Source organism: Portunus trituberculatus, chromosome 49 (assembly GCF_017591435.1).
Source record: "Portunus trituberculatus isolate SZX2019 chromosome 49, ASM1759143v1, whole genome shotgun sequence".
NCBI lineage: Eukaryota > Metazoa > Arthropoda > Malacostraca > Decapoda > Portunidae > Portunus > Portunus trituberculatus.
This window is the reverse complement of record NC_059303.1, coordinates 8,020,360-8,040,359: the sequence shown is the minus strand read 5'-3', so window position 1 is coordinate 8,040,359 and position 20,000 is coordinate 8,020,360. Positions and strand designations below refer to the sequence as shown.

At 46.3% G+C, this 20,000-nt stretch overlaps 1 protein-coding gene across 1 annotated transcript in view; it reads left to right on the top strand.

The window, feature by feature from the left end:
• LOC123499403 (A disintegrin and metalloproteinase with thrombospondin motifs 6-like) overlaps positions 1–15,667 on the top strand; it is a 124,498-nt gene extending 108,831 nt beyond the window's left edge. Inside the window, exons 15-23 of the mRNA XM_045247354.1 lie at positions 1,091–1,208; positions 2,874–3,011; positions 3,368–3,706; positions 3,931–4,080; positions 4,509–6,410; positions 6,899–7,033; positions 8,667–8,860; positions 9,466–9,608; positions 9,894–15,667. Of these exons, the coding sequence (XP_045103289.1) occupies positions 1,091–1,208; positions 2,874–3,011; positions 3,368–3,706; positions 3,931–4,080; positions 4,509–6,410; positions 6,899–7,033; positions 8,667–8,860; positions 9,466–9,608; positions 9,894–10,015 (3,241 nt within the window). The 3' untranslated portion in view covers positions 10,016–15,667. The remainder of the gene's footprint in view (positions 1–1,090; positions 1,209–2,873; positions 3,012–3,367; positions 3,707–3,930; positions 4,081–4,508; positions 6,411–6,898; positions 7,034–8,666; positions 8,861–9,465; positions 9,609–9,893) is intronic.
• The last annotated feature ends 4,333 nt before the right edge of the window (positions 15,668–20,000 follow it).

Here is a 20,000-nt window from a genome sequence, read left to right as displayed (position 1 = left end):
AAACAAACGAAGAAGTAAACAATGGAAAAAAATAAAATAATAACTATTGTACTGTCATGAAGAAAAGAAGAAAACGAAGAGTGGGCCACGAGAAAAGAAGAAAAAAGAAGAGAATAAAGATGGGGAAGAAAAGGCCTTGTAGAACCCACCATCTGTCCATCTGGTGTCTGGTGAAGGAGTTATTTCCCAGAGGGTGGATGAGGCTGCCGTGTTGGTGGTGGTGGTGGTGGCGGTGGTGGTGGTGCTGATGGTGGTAGCCGCGACCCTCCACACTCATGCTGTTTACCTTCACAAGTGGCAAAGTGGCTCCACCTTCCCGGCACTCTTTTAAAACAGTCTCCCTTGATGCCTTGGTCTTTCACCATCGCCTCGAGCCTCTACACCTGCCTAAGAGAGAGAGAGAGAGGGAGAGAGAGAGAGAGAGACGTCAACGAAACTCGCTCCATGAAACAACAGGATTAATAACAAAGAATGATTGAGTTACGATACAAAGGCTCCACTTCTAAACACATCAGATTTTCATTTTAACTATTTTTCTTTCGTCAGCTAGACAGCACAAAGGATTTTTTCCATCTGTTGGTGACGCAGAATCTTGTCAAACTGCCATTCTAATCGCGAAAATAACCTTGAAAACCGTAATAAATCGAATCAAACTTTCTGAAAAGTGTTGAAGACAGACGATGAAACGTTTGGGAAATACGAATATTTGAGAAAGTGCTGCTGGAAATAAATAAATAAAAAAAAACTTGTAAACCCCAACAAAGTCAATGAAACCGCGTTTAATTTAACCGTTCAATACTGGGACACATTTTTACAAGAAGATTTGTTTACGATTAGACTATTTTGTTTGCATAAGGAAGGGTCTATGGAGGTCAGAAGATTAATGGCCATAGTCTTCACTATTTTAACCCCCACATGAGTTTGTGAAGCTGTATAAAATCACCAAATAGTAAGCAGAATGAATATGGAAACGCGTCATGGTACTGAAGGAGTTAATTAATATGAGCTGAGGAGAAACTTTATATTTAGTGATCTTGTTACTCTCTTTATTGTGTTTGTACTGATGAAGGTGCCTGTGTGGTATCTGCAGGGTGATTCACTGGTCGGGAGAGTACAGTGCTAATGGCATCATGATGTACTACGACCGTGACGGAGAGACGGAGAGTTTGCTGCTGCCTGGGCCCCTCAAGACGCCCCTCACCTTCATGGTAAGTGGCGCCGTCTTTATAGTTTGTTTCGTCATTCTTTGGGTTTCTTTCTTCATTTTCAGGCTCCTCTAGTAATCCTTTTCCTCCTTCTCCTCCTCCTCTTCTTCCTCCCCCTTGCTTCTCCTATTGCTGGCTCACTCCTCGTCCTCTTCTTCCTTCTTCACTTTCTTTTGTTTACTTTTTATTCCTTCATCCTTATATTTTCATGGCATTTCTTCTTTTCCTTTCTTATTTTCTTCATTTATCCTTCTCCTCTTTTTTTTCTTTTTCTTTCTTGTTTCTTCTATTGCTGGCTTACTCCTCGTCCTCTTCCTCCTCCTTCACTTCCTCTTGTTTACTTTTTATTCCTTCAGCTTTAGATTTTCATGGCGTTTCTCCTCTTCCTTCCTTATTTTCTTCATTTATCACCTCCTTCCTCCTTGTTTTCACTTGTCACTGGCAATTACCATTAGTCTTAACATCATTTATCAATCCCCCCGTCTTCATCATTTTCCTGTTCCTCCTTCCTCTCTCGTTCTCAAAGAATACAAACAAACAATGACCTTAATGAGAAAGACCTTCGCGAAATTAACAAACGAATCATCATGCAGGTAACGCCACAGTACTTCCTCGTGATTGCACCTTGCCTTCCCTTGTCCTTCCTTGCCTTTTCTAGCTTTGTCTTACCTTGCCTTGCCTTACCTTACCTTACTTTGCCTTACCTTGCCTTGCCTTACCTTACCTTGCCTTGCCTTGCCTTTTCTTGCCTTGCCTTACCTCGCCTTGCCTTTCCTTGACGTGCCTTGCTTTGCTTTGCCTTGCTTTGCCTTGCCTTGCGCTGTCTTGACTTGCCTTAGCTTGCCTTTCCTTGCTGTGCCTTTCCTTTCCTTGCCTTACCTTTCCATGCTTTGCCTTGCCTTGCCTTGCCTTGCTTTGCCTTTCTTTGCCTTGCCTTACCTTGCCTTTCCTTGCCTTGCCTTGCCTCGCTGTGTCTTGCCTTGCCTTGCCTTACCTTACCTTGCCTTGCCTTAACTTGCCTAGCCTTGCCATGCCTTGCCTTGCGTTGCCTTGCCTTACCTCGCCATGCCTTGTCTTGCCTTGCCTTGCCTTGCCTTGCCTTGCCTTGTCTTGCCTTGCCGTGCCTTGCCGTGAGAAGTGCAAGCAGTAAGACAGAATCAGGAACGTAAGACTAACTGACCTCTGCAAAGTCTCACGGAAAGAAAAATAATACTCCTTTTAGTGACTGAGGTTCCTCTTTGGTTTGGAGAGAGAGAGAAAGCTAGAGAGAGAGAGAGTGCGGGTGGGGGAACGGTACGATGTTTAGTGAGTGTGTGTGTGTGTGTGTGTGTGTGTGTGTGTGTGTGTGTGTGTGTGTGTGTGTGTGTGTGTGTGTGTGTGTGTGTGTGTGTGTGTGTGTGTGTGTGTGTGTGTGTGTGTGTGTGTGTGTGTGTTTGTGCGTGTGCCTAAGCTTCACTGCCAATCATACTTCTTCAGTTGTTCATGTCCAGCGTTAGTAATAAACATACAGCAGAAATACGATGGTTATAAATTGAGTAGTAGTAGTAGTAGTAGTAGTAGTAGTAGTATCATCATCATCATCATCATAATCAATATCATCATCACCATCATCGTCATCATCATCATCATCATCATCATCTTGTACTAACGTCGCCATCGGGTCGTCAGCTCCTGTTCCAGACGGAGAACCCCGGCGTGTCTTGGGAGTACACGATGCCACACGCTAACGCCACCTACATCCCGAGCTTCTCCTGGCGCCACGCCGAGTGGTCCATCTGCTCCGTCACCTGCGGTAGCGGCATCCAGGTAAGCTTGTTGATGGCTCAGCGTCACGTCATGTGTTGCGAAAATATGCATTCTGTGTGGTTATGTCTCCAGAGCCTGTATAATGCAGGACATATACTCACATATCCCGCTATACTCTGAAAATTTTTTTTGCTCACATCCCGACCACATTCAAAAGGATTTAGTTGAAAGTACACGGGTTTTTTGAGAACATTTTGATGGTTCTAATGACAAATAAACAACCCCTACACATTATTGACGGGAGAAACACTCTTGCGAACTGGGCTAAGCATTTCTGGACTTTGAAAGTAATCGTGATGAGAGAGCCAAGTGTTTCTGAATACATGCTTTAGGCGTGTGACTATGTGTGCTTACAGGTGTCCCGGGTGCAGTGCATGGAACAAGAAGCTGGACTTGTCGAAGACCGCTACTGCAGCTCTCAGACGCGTCCCGAAGATCACTCACGCACATGCAACACCCACGCCTGCCCAGCCTGGTGGTGGTCCGGCCCGTGGCAGTCCTGCTCCGTCACCTGCGGCGGGGAAGGCATCAGGCGGCGCACCGTCATCTGCGTCCGTTCCTTCGGCCCAACAGAACAGATGGCGCTGCTGGACTCCGCTTGCGACCAGTCAGGAAAACCCCACGAGACAGAGCCGTGTCCGAGCCAGGCGCCGTGCGTGCAGCTGCTGGAGTGGAAGGTTGGGCCCTGGAGCAAGGTGAGTACTGCCGCGTGGCGCTACTCACACACAGGTGATGCAATATATAAGTGTTGTCTAGACATCAGACGTTTTGAGCTTCTGTCAGATTTGCTACTTGAATAAACAAATCTCTCCCCGGAGGTTGAGTAACCCAAGCTTTGCCATAAATAGGATCCATGACATTGCACATTAGCAGACTTGTACCCGTGTGACCTCCACCCTTCCCTTATGTACCTCCACAGTCATGCGGCGAAGACCCATGCGAGTACGAGGAGCGGGAAGTGGAGTGCGTGGCGCCCAGTGGTGCCTGCGATTCCTTTTCACAGCCCCCACACCGGCGGCAGTGTGGAAACATTACCTGTGGGGCGTGGCAGGCCGGCAACTGGTCTAAGGTGAGTCGTCGGAACTAAAGCAAGCGGCTCATTGGCGCTACTCAAAATTGAGAGGCTCACTATTTCCACGCTGAGATATCGTCAGTGTAATAAACTGAACCACCGTTATTGTGGTACACCTCACCTTTGATGCTTCCTTACTTCCCTGGCATGCGTATCCTGCTTCCATGCTGACGTTATTTCTTTACTGGAAATAATGACATCACTTACATACATTTTAAAGTTTACCCAAAAATCCCCCTCATTACATTCTGCAAAATCTTTCAGCCTCTACTAAATACTAGTAATTTCTATCGTGTTAATCTCTGGGAATTACAGAAACCCTTTAGGGAATCCCACCCTCATGTTGTTTGTGAGTTGTTAGCTTGATTGCATGAGTGTGGAGGAGGAGCGGTGGCGAGTGTACGTGTCTGTTGTCTCGTGTGCAGTGCTCGGCGCCGTGCGGGGAGGGCGTCCAGTTCCGGCGTGTGTGGTGCGAGGACGGGCTGGCGTGCAGGGAGAAGGATGAGCCACGCAGCGTGCGGGAGTGCACCGGTAATTGCCTGGAGGAAGACACGCATCTAGAGATTCATGAAGTGCTCTCAGATGATCCTCTCTCCGCCCACTCCTCAGACCCTACCACCTCCTCCACAACGCCAACCACCTCATCCACCACTTTCCCCACCACTACAACCTCACCCACGTCCACCAGTACTACCTCACACACATCCACCTTCACCACATCCGTCACTACCTCGCTCTCATCCACCACAGCTTCAGTAACTACCACCACTGTCCCACCCACCACCTCCATCACCACCACTACTACTAGTACCTCACCCACATCCACCCAGAGTATCATAACTTCTTCCACCACATCCGCTCCACCCAGTCCCACCACCGCCATTACCTCCCCTCTGCTCCACTCCACCACATCAGACTCTGCGTCCACCATTCGAGAGATCAGTAGTCCCAATCCACATGAGCAATCCACTGCCACAACCTCTGCCCCAGCCACCACAATCCCTGACGCCACCCCAACCTCCACCACAACCCCGCTCACCATCATCCCGTCGCCCGCCGCCGCTGAAGGGATCAAGAGTCACCCCACGCCCTTCCCTACTAATGACGACCCACTCAACTCCACCTTCACCTCCGCACTGCCGCTCGACCTCTCCACTGATTCTGTGACCACTGTCTTGCCCACAACCCAGTCTTCCACTACAGTGTCTCTCAGCAAGGACAGGACCAGTGCAGTGACTGAAGTTTCCCTAAGGCAAGGACCGGCCACGTCCTCCTCAGTCCCTCCCCCTCCGGCCTTGGCTCCTCCAAGTACCCCGACTGAGGCAACCACTGACCACACCAGCTGGCCGACCCGGGTCCCACATCCACTTGACCCCGACACACCTGACTCCGCCGAGCTCATGCCTCCCTCACCTGACGCAACCCATCAGGAGGAGGCTACGACTGTCTCTGAGGCTGCAGGAGGGCAGGACGCCACACACACACCAGCTAGTGAAATAAACAACGGGACAGTTACCCCTGAGGGGATGAGCTCCACCACCGCCACTCCTGACGTTGCGCTTGGCGGCGTGCAACTTGAGAGCAAGGAATCTGCATCCCCTTCAGAGCCGCCACGAAGCTCTCATGTCATCTCAGAAACTCTCAATGAGATTGATTTAGATTCCAAGCCGCAGGTGTCTAAGGACAAGACTCTCCCTGACCTCAAGTCTTATCAGGGCGATGACGCGACTCATCCTCAAGTGACTTCCGCCACGGAGGATCGCCCAAAGCAGACGTCCCCCTCCATGCCGCTCACTACTGAAGCAACGAGGACCGCAGATGATTCTTCCATTGAGAAGGCTGCCATCGAGACTGACACTCCTGCAGGTATGGCGCCGCCGACGAGCCAGGCAGAACCAGCCACTCCTGAGGAGCTCGCCACCGCGGCCCCCTCGGCAGGAACAGACCAGCCCACAGTGCTGGAAGAACCTGTAAAGAAGAAACACACTGAGGAAGAGACCAAAGCCCCCATGCTGGAGGAACCTATGGGCGTTGTGATGCTTGGCAATGACACAGATGCCCAGGAGGAGGAGCGGCCACAAGGCATCGCTGTGGACAAGATCGACGTGGAAGATTTTGAAGTTATCGAGATTGTAGAATTACCACCGAAAGGAAAAAAGAAGAAAATTAGGAAAAAGGTCCTACTCCATACTGGCGCTGAGGCAGTGGACGCCCTGCACAACTTGGCGGAGGAGACCGCAGAGCGCGCCACCCCCGGCCCCATGCCAGGCACCGCCGGGAACACTGTCGTACCGCAGCACCGGTGGAGCGTCGGCAGCTGGTCAGAGGTGAGCCATTAATCACTCAGTGAGCGGCGGTCGTGGGAGCCGTCGCTCATATCACCCACTACAACAACTTCACCTCTGCCCTCCATTCCACTCCTTGTTTGCACACAGAGATTACACCAATAAATAGCTAATTGCCCCAGTCGTAAGCTCACAGAATAAGATGGACGGGGCGAGTGGGTTGAGATGAAGTGATTATTCCGTCAAAATGTCATGAATGTAATCCTCACTTAGTACCCAGCATGTTTTGCCTTAGACAGAGAGAGCGAGGCATGCATTAAAAGAAATATCAACTTTTCACATCACTTCATAATCTTATAAATCTGAAATAAGAAAAATAGATTCGGATGATCTCGGAAAGGCGTTCATTAAATGCTTTCCCGGGCACATCCGAAAACATGACTGCCCTAAATCTTCATGAAATCTAACCCCGTATGTGTGTGTGTGTGTGTGTGTGTGTGTGTGTGTGTGTGTGTGTGTGTGATTTACAGTGTACCGTGGAATGTGGCGGGGGTTCTCGAGAGCGGGAGGTGGTGTGTGAGGCAGTAACCAACACCACAACAAGCATCGTTGACGGCTCGCTGTGTCCTCGCCCGCGGCCGTCCAGTCTTCAGCCCTGCAACACGGTGAGCCCACTGCCTCCACCACACCACTTGAGTCTTCCCAACGCCTCCCACCTCACGCATTACTTCCTTATCTCTTACATCAATCATAGAACTTTCTCTTCACTTCCCACGCCCCTTCCTCTCCTTTACGACACTACCAAACTCCACCATACCCAAACAGTATAAAGAACTACTGCTCCTACAACATTTCTGAACCTTTCACTACTGAGGCATATTTTTACCTTGAGACTTGTTTACGATTAGACCATTTTATTGACATTAGGAAAGGTCTACAAAGGTCAGAATATTAATGGCCACAGTCTTCACTATCTTAATCCCACACATAAGTTTCTGAAGTTGTATAAAATCACTAAATAGTAAGCAGAATGAATATGGAAATGCGTCATGGTACTCAAGGGGTTAACCAGACAGTATATTTTTCACTCCTAACGTTTCTCATGGTCCGGAAACACCTCCCATGCCTTCATCAACGCTTGCTAAAACTCTTCAACAACCCTTATGTCTCTGCAATACTCGACAGTTCCACCACCTGTCTAATATATCTGCGCCATCAGGAATCTGTGATACACCAGCACTCCAGATTTAACACACTCTCTCAATAAGTCGTTGGTCCGCTTATTAGCTCCATTTGCTTATCCCTTGGCCGACTACCAGAGTGAAATTGACCAAAGCTAGAAAGTTGGTAGGAAGTTAATATACAGACACATTAGTTTTAGCCTTACTGTTGGAGAAAGCAATGATATATAGTGACAGTGTTAAAGAACCAAGATTGAATGTTTCTGATGTCAGATCAGCAATGAAGAATTTGAATGGGTGCAATCATGATCAGCAGACGAGAAACATAACTATAGCATTAACTATCCTTGTGTTTCGCCTTTCCTCTCAAGTCCTTCAGTCTGCTAAGAGCCTGCCAATTATCAGGCTTTGTATAGAGAATGTCAACAGATCAAGGGACGAGATTAAAAGTACAAAACACACTGAAAATAAATGCAGAGGGTTACCTGTCTAATAATGATCACAACTAGCGACTGTTCTCCATACGAATATTGCTGGTAATGGCGGCGTTTGTGGCCCGTGAGAATAAAAGTTAGAATTATTGAAAAGAGAACAAGGCGAAGGACAAGGTGACAGTGGCCATAGGGAAGGAAGGCTCTCTCCTCAGTGATAAGAGTCACTCAAACACGCCAAGGGGACAAAAAACATGGCGATGGGGGTTGATACTCATCAAGAGACAAGTCTCCACACTCCTGACGACCCTTCTTTCTCTCTCCGACAAGCTTCCACTCTCCTGACAATCCTTTTCTTTCTCTCTGACAAGCTTCCACACTCCTAACGACCCTTCTCTCTCTCGACAAGCTTCCACACTCCTGACGACCCTTCTCTCTCTCGACAAGCTTCCACACTCCTAACGACCCTTCTCTGTCTCGACAAGCCTCCACATTCTTAACAACCCTTCTCTCTCTCGACAAGCTTCCACACTCCTGACGACCCTTCTCTCTCTCTCTCTCTCTCTCTCTCTCTCTCTCTCTCTCTCTCTCTCTCTCTCTCTCTCTCTCTCTCTCTCTCTCTCTCTCTCTCTCTCTCTCCGACAAGCTTCCACACTCCTGACGACCCTTCTCTCTCCCTGCGGCAGGAGGAGTGCGGCGAATGGGTGGCGGGGAAGTGGGGGGAGTGCTCGGCTAAGTGTGGCACAGGAGAGAGAGTCCGCGACGTGCACTGCCCCAAGGACCTGTTGTGCCCTGTGTCCGAGAAGCCCTACGTGGTGGAGCCCTGCAACCCCGAGCCCTGCGTGCAGTGGGTGGTGGGCCCCTGGAGTCTCTGTACCAGGTGAGTGGAGGTTAAAGGCGCCAGTCACAGTCAAGTGTAGTGTTAACCCGATAAGCTGCCCTGTCCCTCCTCCTGGTGCTCTGTGTTTGGGGTGATGGTGCGGCCTAAAGGGATTTTTTTTATGTTTGTGTGTGTGTGTGTGTGTGTGTGTCAGTCTGTTTCTATGTAAGGTCTCATTCCTACTGTCACCACTATCACCTCCATTGCCGCCACCATCACCACTGTTACTTCACTGTATTTCCTCCAGTCACCATCACTACTACCACCACAACTGCTATTTCGCTGTATTTCCTCCAGTCACCATCATCACCACCACCACTGTTGCCTTACAATATTTCCTCCAGTCACCATCACCACCACTATCACCACCACACAAAACCACGACACTCCAACGATCACCGCCACCATCACCACCACACAATTACTACCACACTATCACCACCATACAACACCCGTACTGTCACCACCACAAACTTAACCACACCATCATCACGATACCCCCCCTGCAAAAAACAAGCACCACCACACCACAGTCACCATTATCGTCATCATCACCACACATCCATCTAAGTCACGCACCACCCTCGCCCCCTGCCACCCACCAGGCAATGTGGGGGCGGCTACCAGCTCCGCCATGTGAAGTGTGTGGACGTGAGGACACAGGAGGCGAGCAGGGCGTGTGTCAGAGAGGAGCGTCCCAAGCACAAGATGGCGTGTCATAACCAGAAGTGCCCCAAGAACAGAAGAGGTGAGGCTTTAGTATATGTATCTCTCTCTCTCTCTCTCTCTCTCTCTCTCTCTCTCTGGCAAAAGAATAAACAATAATCCCTGCTGCCTCCCTGCGTGTCCTTCCCGGTGCTCCTCGGCTCTAATATAGGAGATCAGAGAGGGAGCGGAGTGATAATCTGGGAAGCTAAGTGACTTGCACGCAGGAGGAGGAGGAGGATCAATCGTATATTCTCCTCAGTAACCTTTCTTATCCATCTCGACCTCCTGACCCAACGCCCCTCGCCTTCCCTCCCTCCTCCCGCAGGTCAGCAGAGGCGGTGCAGGGACCGTCTGGACACCAAGCTATGCCGCCGCCTCAAGCACATGTGCACCACCAAGTTCTTCCTTGTCAAATGCTGCAGAACGTGTCTCAAGCGGCCGGGCTGAGATCGTGCATAGCCTTGACCACCTCTGTCCTGCCTTCCCTCCCTTCATTCCTCACTCACTCGCTTGCTTCCTGTCTCTTTCTCTCACTCTCTCTCTATCTCTCTCATTATGTAACTGCTTCCTTCATTCCACGTGCTCCAGTCCCCCTCCTCTCCTTCCAAATACACCCTGCCTCCCTCTTTTTCCTCCTCCTCCTCTTTGTCACTTTTCAACTCCCTTCAGTCTTTCATTTCCAAATCTCTTCACTCACGAGTACATCTTCCCTTCATACTTCCACTGTCCTACCGCGTCTGCAGCGTCGTCCCCGGCAGGAGGAGGCGCTGAAGTGGGCGGAAAATAGAACATCGCCAAACTCAAGCCAAATCAAACGCTGACGAAGGAAGAAAAGGGAGTTAAAGTGTACAGAAGAAAAGGAGGAGAAAGGAAAATGATGAATAGCAGTAGAGGTCTCGTGTGGTCTTTCTGTATCCTCCTGTTCCTCTGCCCTGAGCTCCTGGTGTCGCCGGAGGGGAGTCGAGTGCCTTATGTGGTGTTCCTGGCAGTCTATGGTCCTCCCTCGCTGAAGGATGGGTCCAAGCGGGGGCGGTCCTGAAGGCTGAGTGTGAGGAAGGGTCTTGTCTCAAATGTGACTTTATCTTTCCTCGGTAGAAAGGGAGGTGGACAGATAACCAGACTTTATCCTTCCTAAGTGGTCAGTAAGAGTGTGTAGATATGATGAAAGACATGAAACTCTCACTTTATTTTCTTTGTCGTCAAGAGGAACGTGTAAAAAAAAGTGTCAAACGGAAAATGTGACTTTAATTCTTCTTAAATGTAAAAAAAAAATTAGAGAGTAGAAAGGCAAGAAAACAAGAAACGTGTGACTTTATTCATCCTCACTTGTCAGTATTGTAATAGTGACGGTGAAAAAAAAAGGAATAATGGTAAAAAAAAATAGTGATGAGGACGATTATGAAAACGAGACCATTAATGACCAACAACCCTTCACCACACAACACCTACACAGCCCTACCCCCTCCCCCCCTCAGCAACCTTCAGGAGTCCCGCAACGCTGCCAGGACGAGAAGTGGCAGTCTGACGAAGGACCATTACCTAAAATCCTATACTCTTTCGTCACCTTTACTTCATCTGTAACTTAGTCTCGTCAGTGCAGTGTTGGGAAAGTTTACACGAATGTCCCTGTATGAGTGTCCTGGCTGTCTTTCTGCACTTCCATTAGTTTAGAACCTCGTAAGATTATCAATGTTCATCGTCCTATGACCAGAGCCCATTTAAGAGGGATGTTTCAAGACATTTATCCCTTTCTTTTGGTTAACTCTCTCGAACCTGCACGGGGACTGCTAACTATAACTGGGCCTTTATTTTTTTACTCTTTATGTTGCCCTTGGCCGGTTTTCTCCTCTTAAATGAAGAAGCTGAGGTGGTGCAAGGCTACTGTGTATATTCCACCCAAGTCAATTCTATCCTTAAGTATTCCTCCATGCAAATTTCACCCAGTGTCATTCTCCATTATGGTTGTTTTCCCCTTACCTGATCCGATAACCTAACCTAATTTGATTTACCTTAGGGGAATGATCTGGGGAAAGTCTCGTGGTGGAATATTCTTAAGGAGATTTATCTGGGATTAGCTCGATGTGCACAGCTGCAGGACGCCACAGAGAGACGCTTGTGTATCCTTTCCTTCAGTGCACCGACTCGAAGGTAGGGTTGGTGTCTCGCTGCGCCTCCCTCCAGACTGTACATAGCTGCCCTGTGAGGCTACTGTAGTGACGCGGCTCGTGTGCTAACTCCACTCAGCGTCACAGACCGTATTCTGAAATATTTTGCACTGCTACCCGACTACTTTCAAATGTCTCTAGATAAAGATACACTGTTTTTTAACCCCTTCAGTACCATGACGCGTTTCCATATTGATTCTGGTTACTATTTGGGGATTTTATACAGCTTCAGAAACTTATTTGGGCGATTAAAGTAGTAAAGACTGTGACCATTAATCTTCTAACCTCTATAGAGCCTTTCTAATGTCAATAAAATGATCTAACCGTACACAAATCTCAAGATAAAAATGTGTGCCAGTATTGAAGAGGTTAAAGGTGTTTTTAAAGTTCTAGTGACAGACTAACAAGATTCCTATATTATTGATAGATAGAAGCACTCTTGAGAACACAGTGAATAATTTCTGTCGCTTTTGCAAATAGTCGTGGTGAGAGCAAAGTGTTTCAGAATCCGGGCCTAAAACCTTGCTGTTAGTACTTAGACCGGCCTGGCTGACTCACTGGGTCGAGAAAGCAGGAATTCGTGAGTCCTGTAGATGATAACTAGGCCGTAATGTGTGAGTGTTCTGCCTTGTTGTCTGACCACGCTGGGGAGATTGACGTGCAGAAAATCAGGGACTCATTCATACTAAATACAACCAAATTATAAAAATCAAAACATATCTGCTGCTTCATAGGGAGTGTGCCGAGTGTTGTCTTTCCATATCGTGAAGTGAAGTACAATGGGATGAGGTGGAAGAGAAGCACACACGGACAAGAGGGTGGAGGAGTACATGTGTGGTGTATATAGTGTGCTGTACTGCCTCGCCGCGCCCTGTCAGTGTGTGTTGGATGGAAAGGCCACTTGAACATAGGTGTAAGTTGATGTTCAGGTCATAATACTTGTGTCTGAGGTTACTGCAGCGCGTACCTTGATAGTATCCACTTGATTCAGTTCCCTTACGAACATTCCGCCTACAAGATTATCACACAAATAATTGCCACATCATTCTCAAGTAAATCTTCAATGAGGAATCTTTGTGGGTGGGAATATACTTGAATGAAATCTTTATGGAACACTTGACTTCCTTTACTCTAAGTTTGAAGTGACCAGTGTGTTGATGTGTTGGTGTGTTCGTGTGTTGGGCAGTGAACCCACACCGGCAGACACTGGCAGGCAGACCCACCAAGCCAAGGCAACACTGTGGCACAGGCAGATTCTGTTTGTGTTGCTTCTCACTCCTTTCTCACCAAAGCAATTCATCACACGTCACCAGTGATTCGGTGAGTCAGCATCTTCCTAATCGGGGACGCAATACTTCCATTGACCTCTGACACCGCCCAGCCACACACGACACTCACCGCTGCTACCTTCCGTGCTAAATAACACGCTGCTCGGGCACGAAAATCGACAACAAGCAAAACAAGATAGGATAGTACAGGACAGAACGATAAGAGAGCACATAATAGGTTAGAACCAAAGGTTTAGAGGAGGACTTCCCACATTTTATGTAAATGATTATCAGGCGCACTGTGCAGTGGTGCAGTGTCAGTTATTTATGTAGTTGTAAGTAATGAAGTGGTGCCAACATAGCGCTGTGGAGTAGTGCTCTCCTTCCTGAAGGCTGCTGCTGCGCACCATGTGCCCAGTTCCTGGAAGCCTCGTCAGTATTTCTGAGCTATGAACCACCGGTCCATCACTGGTGATTCAAGAATATATAATATTTATGAGTTGCTTCGGCAGTTAACGATTGATAGGGCTAACAGATCTACCGCTAGATGGTGATGCAGTCACTGGACTAGTTTGAAAGCTTGCCAATAGAAGGTGTTACACTCAGTAGTTCAAGAATTCATGGCCAGACGGCAGTGCAATCGCTAAACTACAGGTAGTTTATAGAGTGACAGCATGTCAGTTAAGGTTGGCGTCTTCATTCTACATAGTAACATTTACCACCTGTAGATGAGGAGAACATTTGTCTGATGCGTAATTCATCAGCTGTGAGTGACGTGACTTTCTGTAGTGGGTGAGAAAAGTAACCTCCAGGTAGCATGAGGTCACCGCGCCCTGCCAACACTCAGTCCAGGCGTGTAAATCATTGCTTTAATACAGTCTATTTGAGCTGTGTTGAGTAAAATCACAAGATTAAACCGCACACACATGCACACACATTTCTAGTCTGTCGTCCACTTCCCCGTGGCATGAGATAAGACTGAGTGAGGAGTGAGTAGGAATGAGTGAGGGGTGGGATGAGTCACGCCACTTGGGAACTTGTGAACCTCGAGGCAGTGGTGCGATGGATCAGTGGAGGAGGAGAAAGAAGTGATTGAGTAAGGCGGGGAGGAGGAGGGCAGGCTGACTCACGATTCATGGCAGACGTGGTGGCGAGTACAGGCAGTCAGGGATCCCTCGCATTGACCTTGTGCCATCCTCTATCCTCCTCCTCCTCCTCCTCCTCCTCCTCCTCCTCCTCCTCCTCCCCATCTTACTCCTCCTCCTCCTCCTTCTCCTCCTTCTCCACCTCCACCTAAGTGAAGTATGGTTGACAAGAACCTTGATGGAGAGCCTTGCTTAGTGTGTGTGAGAGAGAGAGAGAGAGAGAGAGAGAGAGAGTAAAAATAATAGTGACAATAATATATGTATAGCAGTGATAGTAGTAGTAGTAGTAGTAGTAGCAGCAGCAGCAGCAGTAGCAGTAGCCGTACCAGCAACACACTGTCTGCTGCCTGACAACCTCCAGAGGGAAGTGTTCTAAGTTATAATACATTAGCATAGGTCAGTAGTCTTAGGTGAGTTTAGGTTAGTCAGTACTGGGCCAATTTAATGTAAGTCAGTGTGTTTGTGGAAGACGAAGGTGAATGAAAACTGACTTGGACGAATACGATTTTGGTGGGATTAGAGAGGAGTTTCTTCCGTGAAAAATGAAAGGAAAGAAGAAACTGAAAGGGAAAAACTGCATTGATAAACATTACTGTCCAAGAGAAAAGCAGTGGAAAACAATACAGCAGAAAAGTTAATTCTCGTAACATCCCTTTCTCTCCGTGCCCCGCCCCATCAAGCCCATTCCTTCACCACGCAGTATTAGTTGTCTCTGCCGCTCACCATGTCTTTGCTGCCTTTTATGTACAGTACAGAGCAGCGTAGAAACCGCTTACCCACTGATCCCCTCCCTGGACCGTCTAACACACCTCCTCGTGACACGGTGATCAGGCGGCGACTGTGAGGCGAAGTTTTAATGCTATACCTGGAAATCTTGCCCACGGTCCGAGAGAGAAATCTTGGTTTTGATCTTCCCTTTCGTGGACTGCTTGGTAAGGTGGTGCGGTGTAGTGGTGCTGTGTACTCGTAGGTTTGTTAAGGTGTTCATGTACGGCCCCTAGTGGTGGGTGGTGTGTATGTGTACGTGTGGCGGGTGTCTATTCATGTGCGCCTCGTGTTGGTGTTGTGTCTGTGTGTCCGCTAGGTGTTACACGTCCCTTTTTGTATCGTAGCTTTAAGAGTCTGTAAGAGATAGGTTCAGAAAAACGAGAAAATCTAAACTCAACCTTTCAGTCTCTTGGAAAATCGTTAATGACGGTGTTTGAAATGTGAGTCGTGCTTTGTAAGAGAAAAACACGGCATGTTTTTCTCTAGTGGGAAAAAATATATACAGCTTAACAGTGAGTTATGTGCTGATGGCTTTCATATATAAAAAGAAATGTATGTATTCTTTTTTGTCTCAATAAATATTCCTCAACTTATAATTCCTCAACATATTTTGTATTCGTTTAACTTTATAACAACTTACGGGACACAAATAAATGTTTGAGAGATGTAATGAAATATAACCATGATTTGCAGATGTGTCGTACTCAACGTGTATAATAAATAGTATGTGTTGCGAATAAAGACGCTTCTCAATGCACTCCCTTCTTTAATCCTCACTACCCTGCCACGCCCACACCTCCCTCCCTTCCTGCCACCCTCCCCAGCCTCCCCAACCCACAGGAGCACCCCAGCAGGACATCAGGAGGGTTTTGTGCGTGCTGGGAGCCTCTCTTCTACCAACTGACACCCACGCCCCACCTCCTGAAGAAGTAAATAAATAAACAGATAAGAATTGTACATTTATTGTAGCATTTATTGAGAAACACTTATGGATGATTGTTCTTTGTTTCCTGAAGGGCTGGAAGTGACAGAGAAAAGATCTGCTTGCTCTTCACCAGCTGTCACTATCTTGTTTCTCTCTCTCTCTCTCTCTCTCTCTCTCTCTTGAACATCTGCCAGTACCCTTACATCATTCATCTTCTCTTTCTCCTCCTCCTCCTTTTCTCCTCCTCCTCCTCCTCCTCCTCCTCCTCCTCCTCCTCCTCCTCCTCCTCTTCTTCCATTCATTTGCACTCCTCCAGTTCACTCTCCTGCATTGACATCATTCTCTCTCTCTCTCTCTCTCTCTCTCTCTCTCTCTCTCTCTCTCTGCTGGGCCGTGACCTTGGGCACACATGCACACACACGCTCTGACACATAAAACCCGCCAGACGCAAATCCCTTAAGTCATGTGATCGCGAGTACTTAAATGCTTGTTTATAGGCATCTGTGCTTCAAGGGAGAGTACAGCGTCTGTGTGTGTGTGTGTGTATGGCTTTAAAGAACACGCACACACACATATACACATACACAGGCACACACGCACGCTGGGTGAACGAGTGTATACATAACAGACCCAAGAAAACAGATTATGATAGGAACAGTTTCTTTTTTGTGTGGTAGGTTGGGACGTGACTAGTGATGTACTCGCAGTGTTCTCTTCAGGAGGCATAGTGTTGAGTGCCGAGCCGTAAATATTTGGAGATGCTCTTATGTTACTACTAAGTGCACAAAGATAGGTTATAGACTGAGCTGAGATTGTCGCGTCCCTGTCTACGATCAAATAAACAATCATCCCTAATTTGTTACATGTCATATATCTGATTCTACAGGAAAGGGTGTTGTTTATATAAGAAAAACTGGCCTCAGAAGGTAGGAGTGATGTACTGTTTTTAGGCTAGATAGCAATGCCCAGTGTTACGTAGTCAATCAGTATTCATAGCACACAATTTTCACAGGAGTGGTGTAACGCCTCTAGGCTAGACAACAAAGCCTACACAGTGTTACGTACCCAATTAGTATTCATAATATACAATCTTCACAGCATGAACGGAGTATTCCTAAATGAAGAGTTCCTTGAAACATGAAAAAGAAAAGTATAAAGATACATTATTTACTTCTGATACATTTTTTCAGGGATTAAAAAATTAGGATTTGTTGAGAGAAGTTAGTTATAAAAGAACAAAATCTACAAATACTATATTTGTAATGTGATCATGTAAAATATCTATAAAGCGGAAATAAATCACGGTCCCGATACGACAGGCGTCCTTGATGTAAACACAGTGGCGGTGAGGAGTGAGGAGTGACGCTAGGGAAGCATTTTCTTTTCTTTTCTTTCTTTTTTTTTTGTGGTGTGAGTTGTGTGTGGTGAAATGAGAGACCATGCTTCAAGATAAGAGTGCAGTACTTCCACGAGACTGCTGGGAGGTGAGTACCCATGGCTGGAAGTGTAGCATTCATGACTATTAGTAATGTTTTGTGTCAGTACAGCCTTCAAAACAGCAGCCTCCTGAACCGGCTCCTTTCAAGTCATCTACCATTACTTTCACTACACAGGCATGGCATTGCTTGTGTTTGTCCATGTTACCCCAGCAAGACCCACGCTTAACGTTATCTGTTGTAATTACTAGCTAGTGTTAAGAGGCAAGGCTGGCTGGCAGTGATAGGCTAGTAGGCAGCAGGCCAGCAGGCCACCAATTCACGTCACCCTACCGCCTCCTTTTTGTTTTATGTAAAAGGGGAAAACTGGAGAAGAGTAAGATAAAATATATGAAAAAAGGCTCACTTAGTTGCCAGTCCCCTTAAAGGTCCGAGAGTTAGCCAAAAGAAAGGGATAAAATGTCATGAAACCTCCTCTCTATTTTATCATCTTGCTCACCTTCATTCTCACCCTAATAGTTGTGGATTGAAGATAACGCTAACATTTGATTTTATTTAACTTATTTATTCATTTCCTTCTACTTGCGAGAGTGTATAGACAGTGAGTGTAGAATACCAGTGAGCTTAGGTTAGGTTAGGGTGAATTTGACTAGGCTGTACTTGTTGAACGCATTACAATAGCCTTACTGAGAGAGAGAGAGAGAGAGAGAGAGAGAGATTTAATAGAAAGAAAGCTATGCGTAGAAGACATGTTACGCTATAGTCCCATGATGGCAATACTGATTACGTACTACTGGTGTTGCCTTTAGTGGTCACAGACTCACAACAGCTGATCCCTCGTCTCAGGCTTCTCAGTGTTCATACTTGGAGTCAGTAGAAGTAATGATTAACCCCTTCAGTACTGGCACGCATTTTTACCATGAGTTTGGGTATGAATAAGTTATTTTCTTTACATTATGAAGGGCATATAAAGGTTGTAAGATTACTTGGATAGTCTTCACTATTTTAATCCCCCACATAAATTTCTGACGCTGTATAAAAGCGACGAATAGTAAGCAGAACAAATATCAAAACGTGTTATGGTACTGAAGGGGTTAAGATAACGTTTCAGGTTTGGAGAAAAAAAATACGGTGAGAGAGAGAGAGAGAGAGAGAGAGAAGAGAACAATAACAGGCTATAATGAGACTTCTGCGGTATCTCACTCGCCCGAACAAGCTGGCAGAAGTCGTTAGTCTTCTTCAACACGTCTAATGTTAAGTTGAGACAAAAAAAAGTAAATGGTAATGATAAACAAACTCTCAGGAGCCAAGATAAACTTTTCCATCTGCACCGAATAACAGAAAAAAGTGAAAACAAGCATAATTCGATATAATGGCTCGGGTTGTGTTTGGTTTAGTGTTAGATTCAGAGATAGAAGCTGTTATAAGTCTCCCTAACTCTGGTAAACAAATTGGATACTTTCTTCAAACATAGCTAGTCATGTGCACACTGCCTTGATAAACCACCACTTTGGCTCTCTCTCTCTCTCTCTCTATTATATTGCAAAGTTTCGTTATTTGTGATTATATTTGTGTTCTCTCTCTCTCTCTCTCTCTCTCTCTCTCTCTCTCTCTCTCTCTCTCTCTCTCTCTCTCTCTCTCTCTCTCTCTCTCTCTCTCTCTCTCTCTCTCTCTCTCTGTGTGTGTGTGTGTGTGTGTGTGTGTGTGTGTGTGTGTGTGTGTGTGTGGGTTCATGGGTATTATTTAGTACAGCTTGTTGTTTGAAGTGGGTTAATTTACATAGTGGTTTCTCTATTTTTGACTACTGGGTGCTCTGGTGGCATCTGGGATTTTTCGTTGGTCTGGTAACAAAGACTGTCACAATATATTTTAATTCAGGTTGCTATCTAATAATCTGCTCTTCGTAATTTTGGTTACAGGCTCTCTTACCACGCCAGGCGGAATCATATTAGCAAGGATTCTGTTTACTGTAGCCTATGTAGTATGCCTTGTCAAGATAATATCAGTGGTAGCTTAATCTAGTTATGGCCAGAGTACATTATTATTATTATTATTATTATTATTATTATTATTATTATTATTATTATTATTATTATTTTCAAGGGATGCTTAGGAATAATGTGTTACGTGGAAGGGCTGTGTGTGTGTGTGTGTGTGTGTGTGTGTGTGTGTGCAGCAGGAAGAGATGTTTTAAGAGGTAAAGTATATGTGTAGAAAATTAGTGTAAAATGATGTTAAAGTATTACAAATTTATGTTTTGGTATATTACACTCAGATGCAACTCAAGCCTCGCGAGTTTGAGATATTATTTTGTTTTATTTTGTTTGAATTAGAGACATATTACTTTTTATTTACACATTCAGTCTTAAAACTAGATACATTTTCATATATACGTGTAATTCTTTTGTAGTCTATCCTTGGCGTTAGTGTACATGGCTGTCTTAAAAGGAGGGACTTGGAAGGGAGGTTGTAGAGTGCACTAGCCTAATGTCAGAAGTGTCCAAAGGTTTCAAGTTTACAATCGTGCGTAGTGTAGTGAGAGGGTGTTGTTTACCTTGCCTCGTTGTCACATGTATACTATCAAGGTAAAACTCGCCCTGTAAGCGTATCTAAACTTTATGTATCGTACAGAGAATCATGAAAAAAAAAACTCTGATGCATTTATTAACATTCAGAATATGTGTGCGTATCGACGTATATTAGTCATCGAAATTGTAGGCAGGTA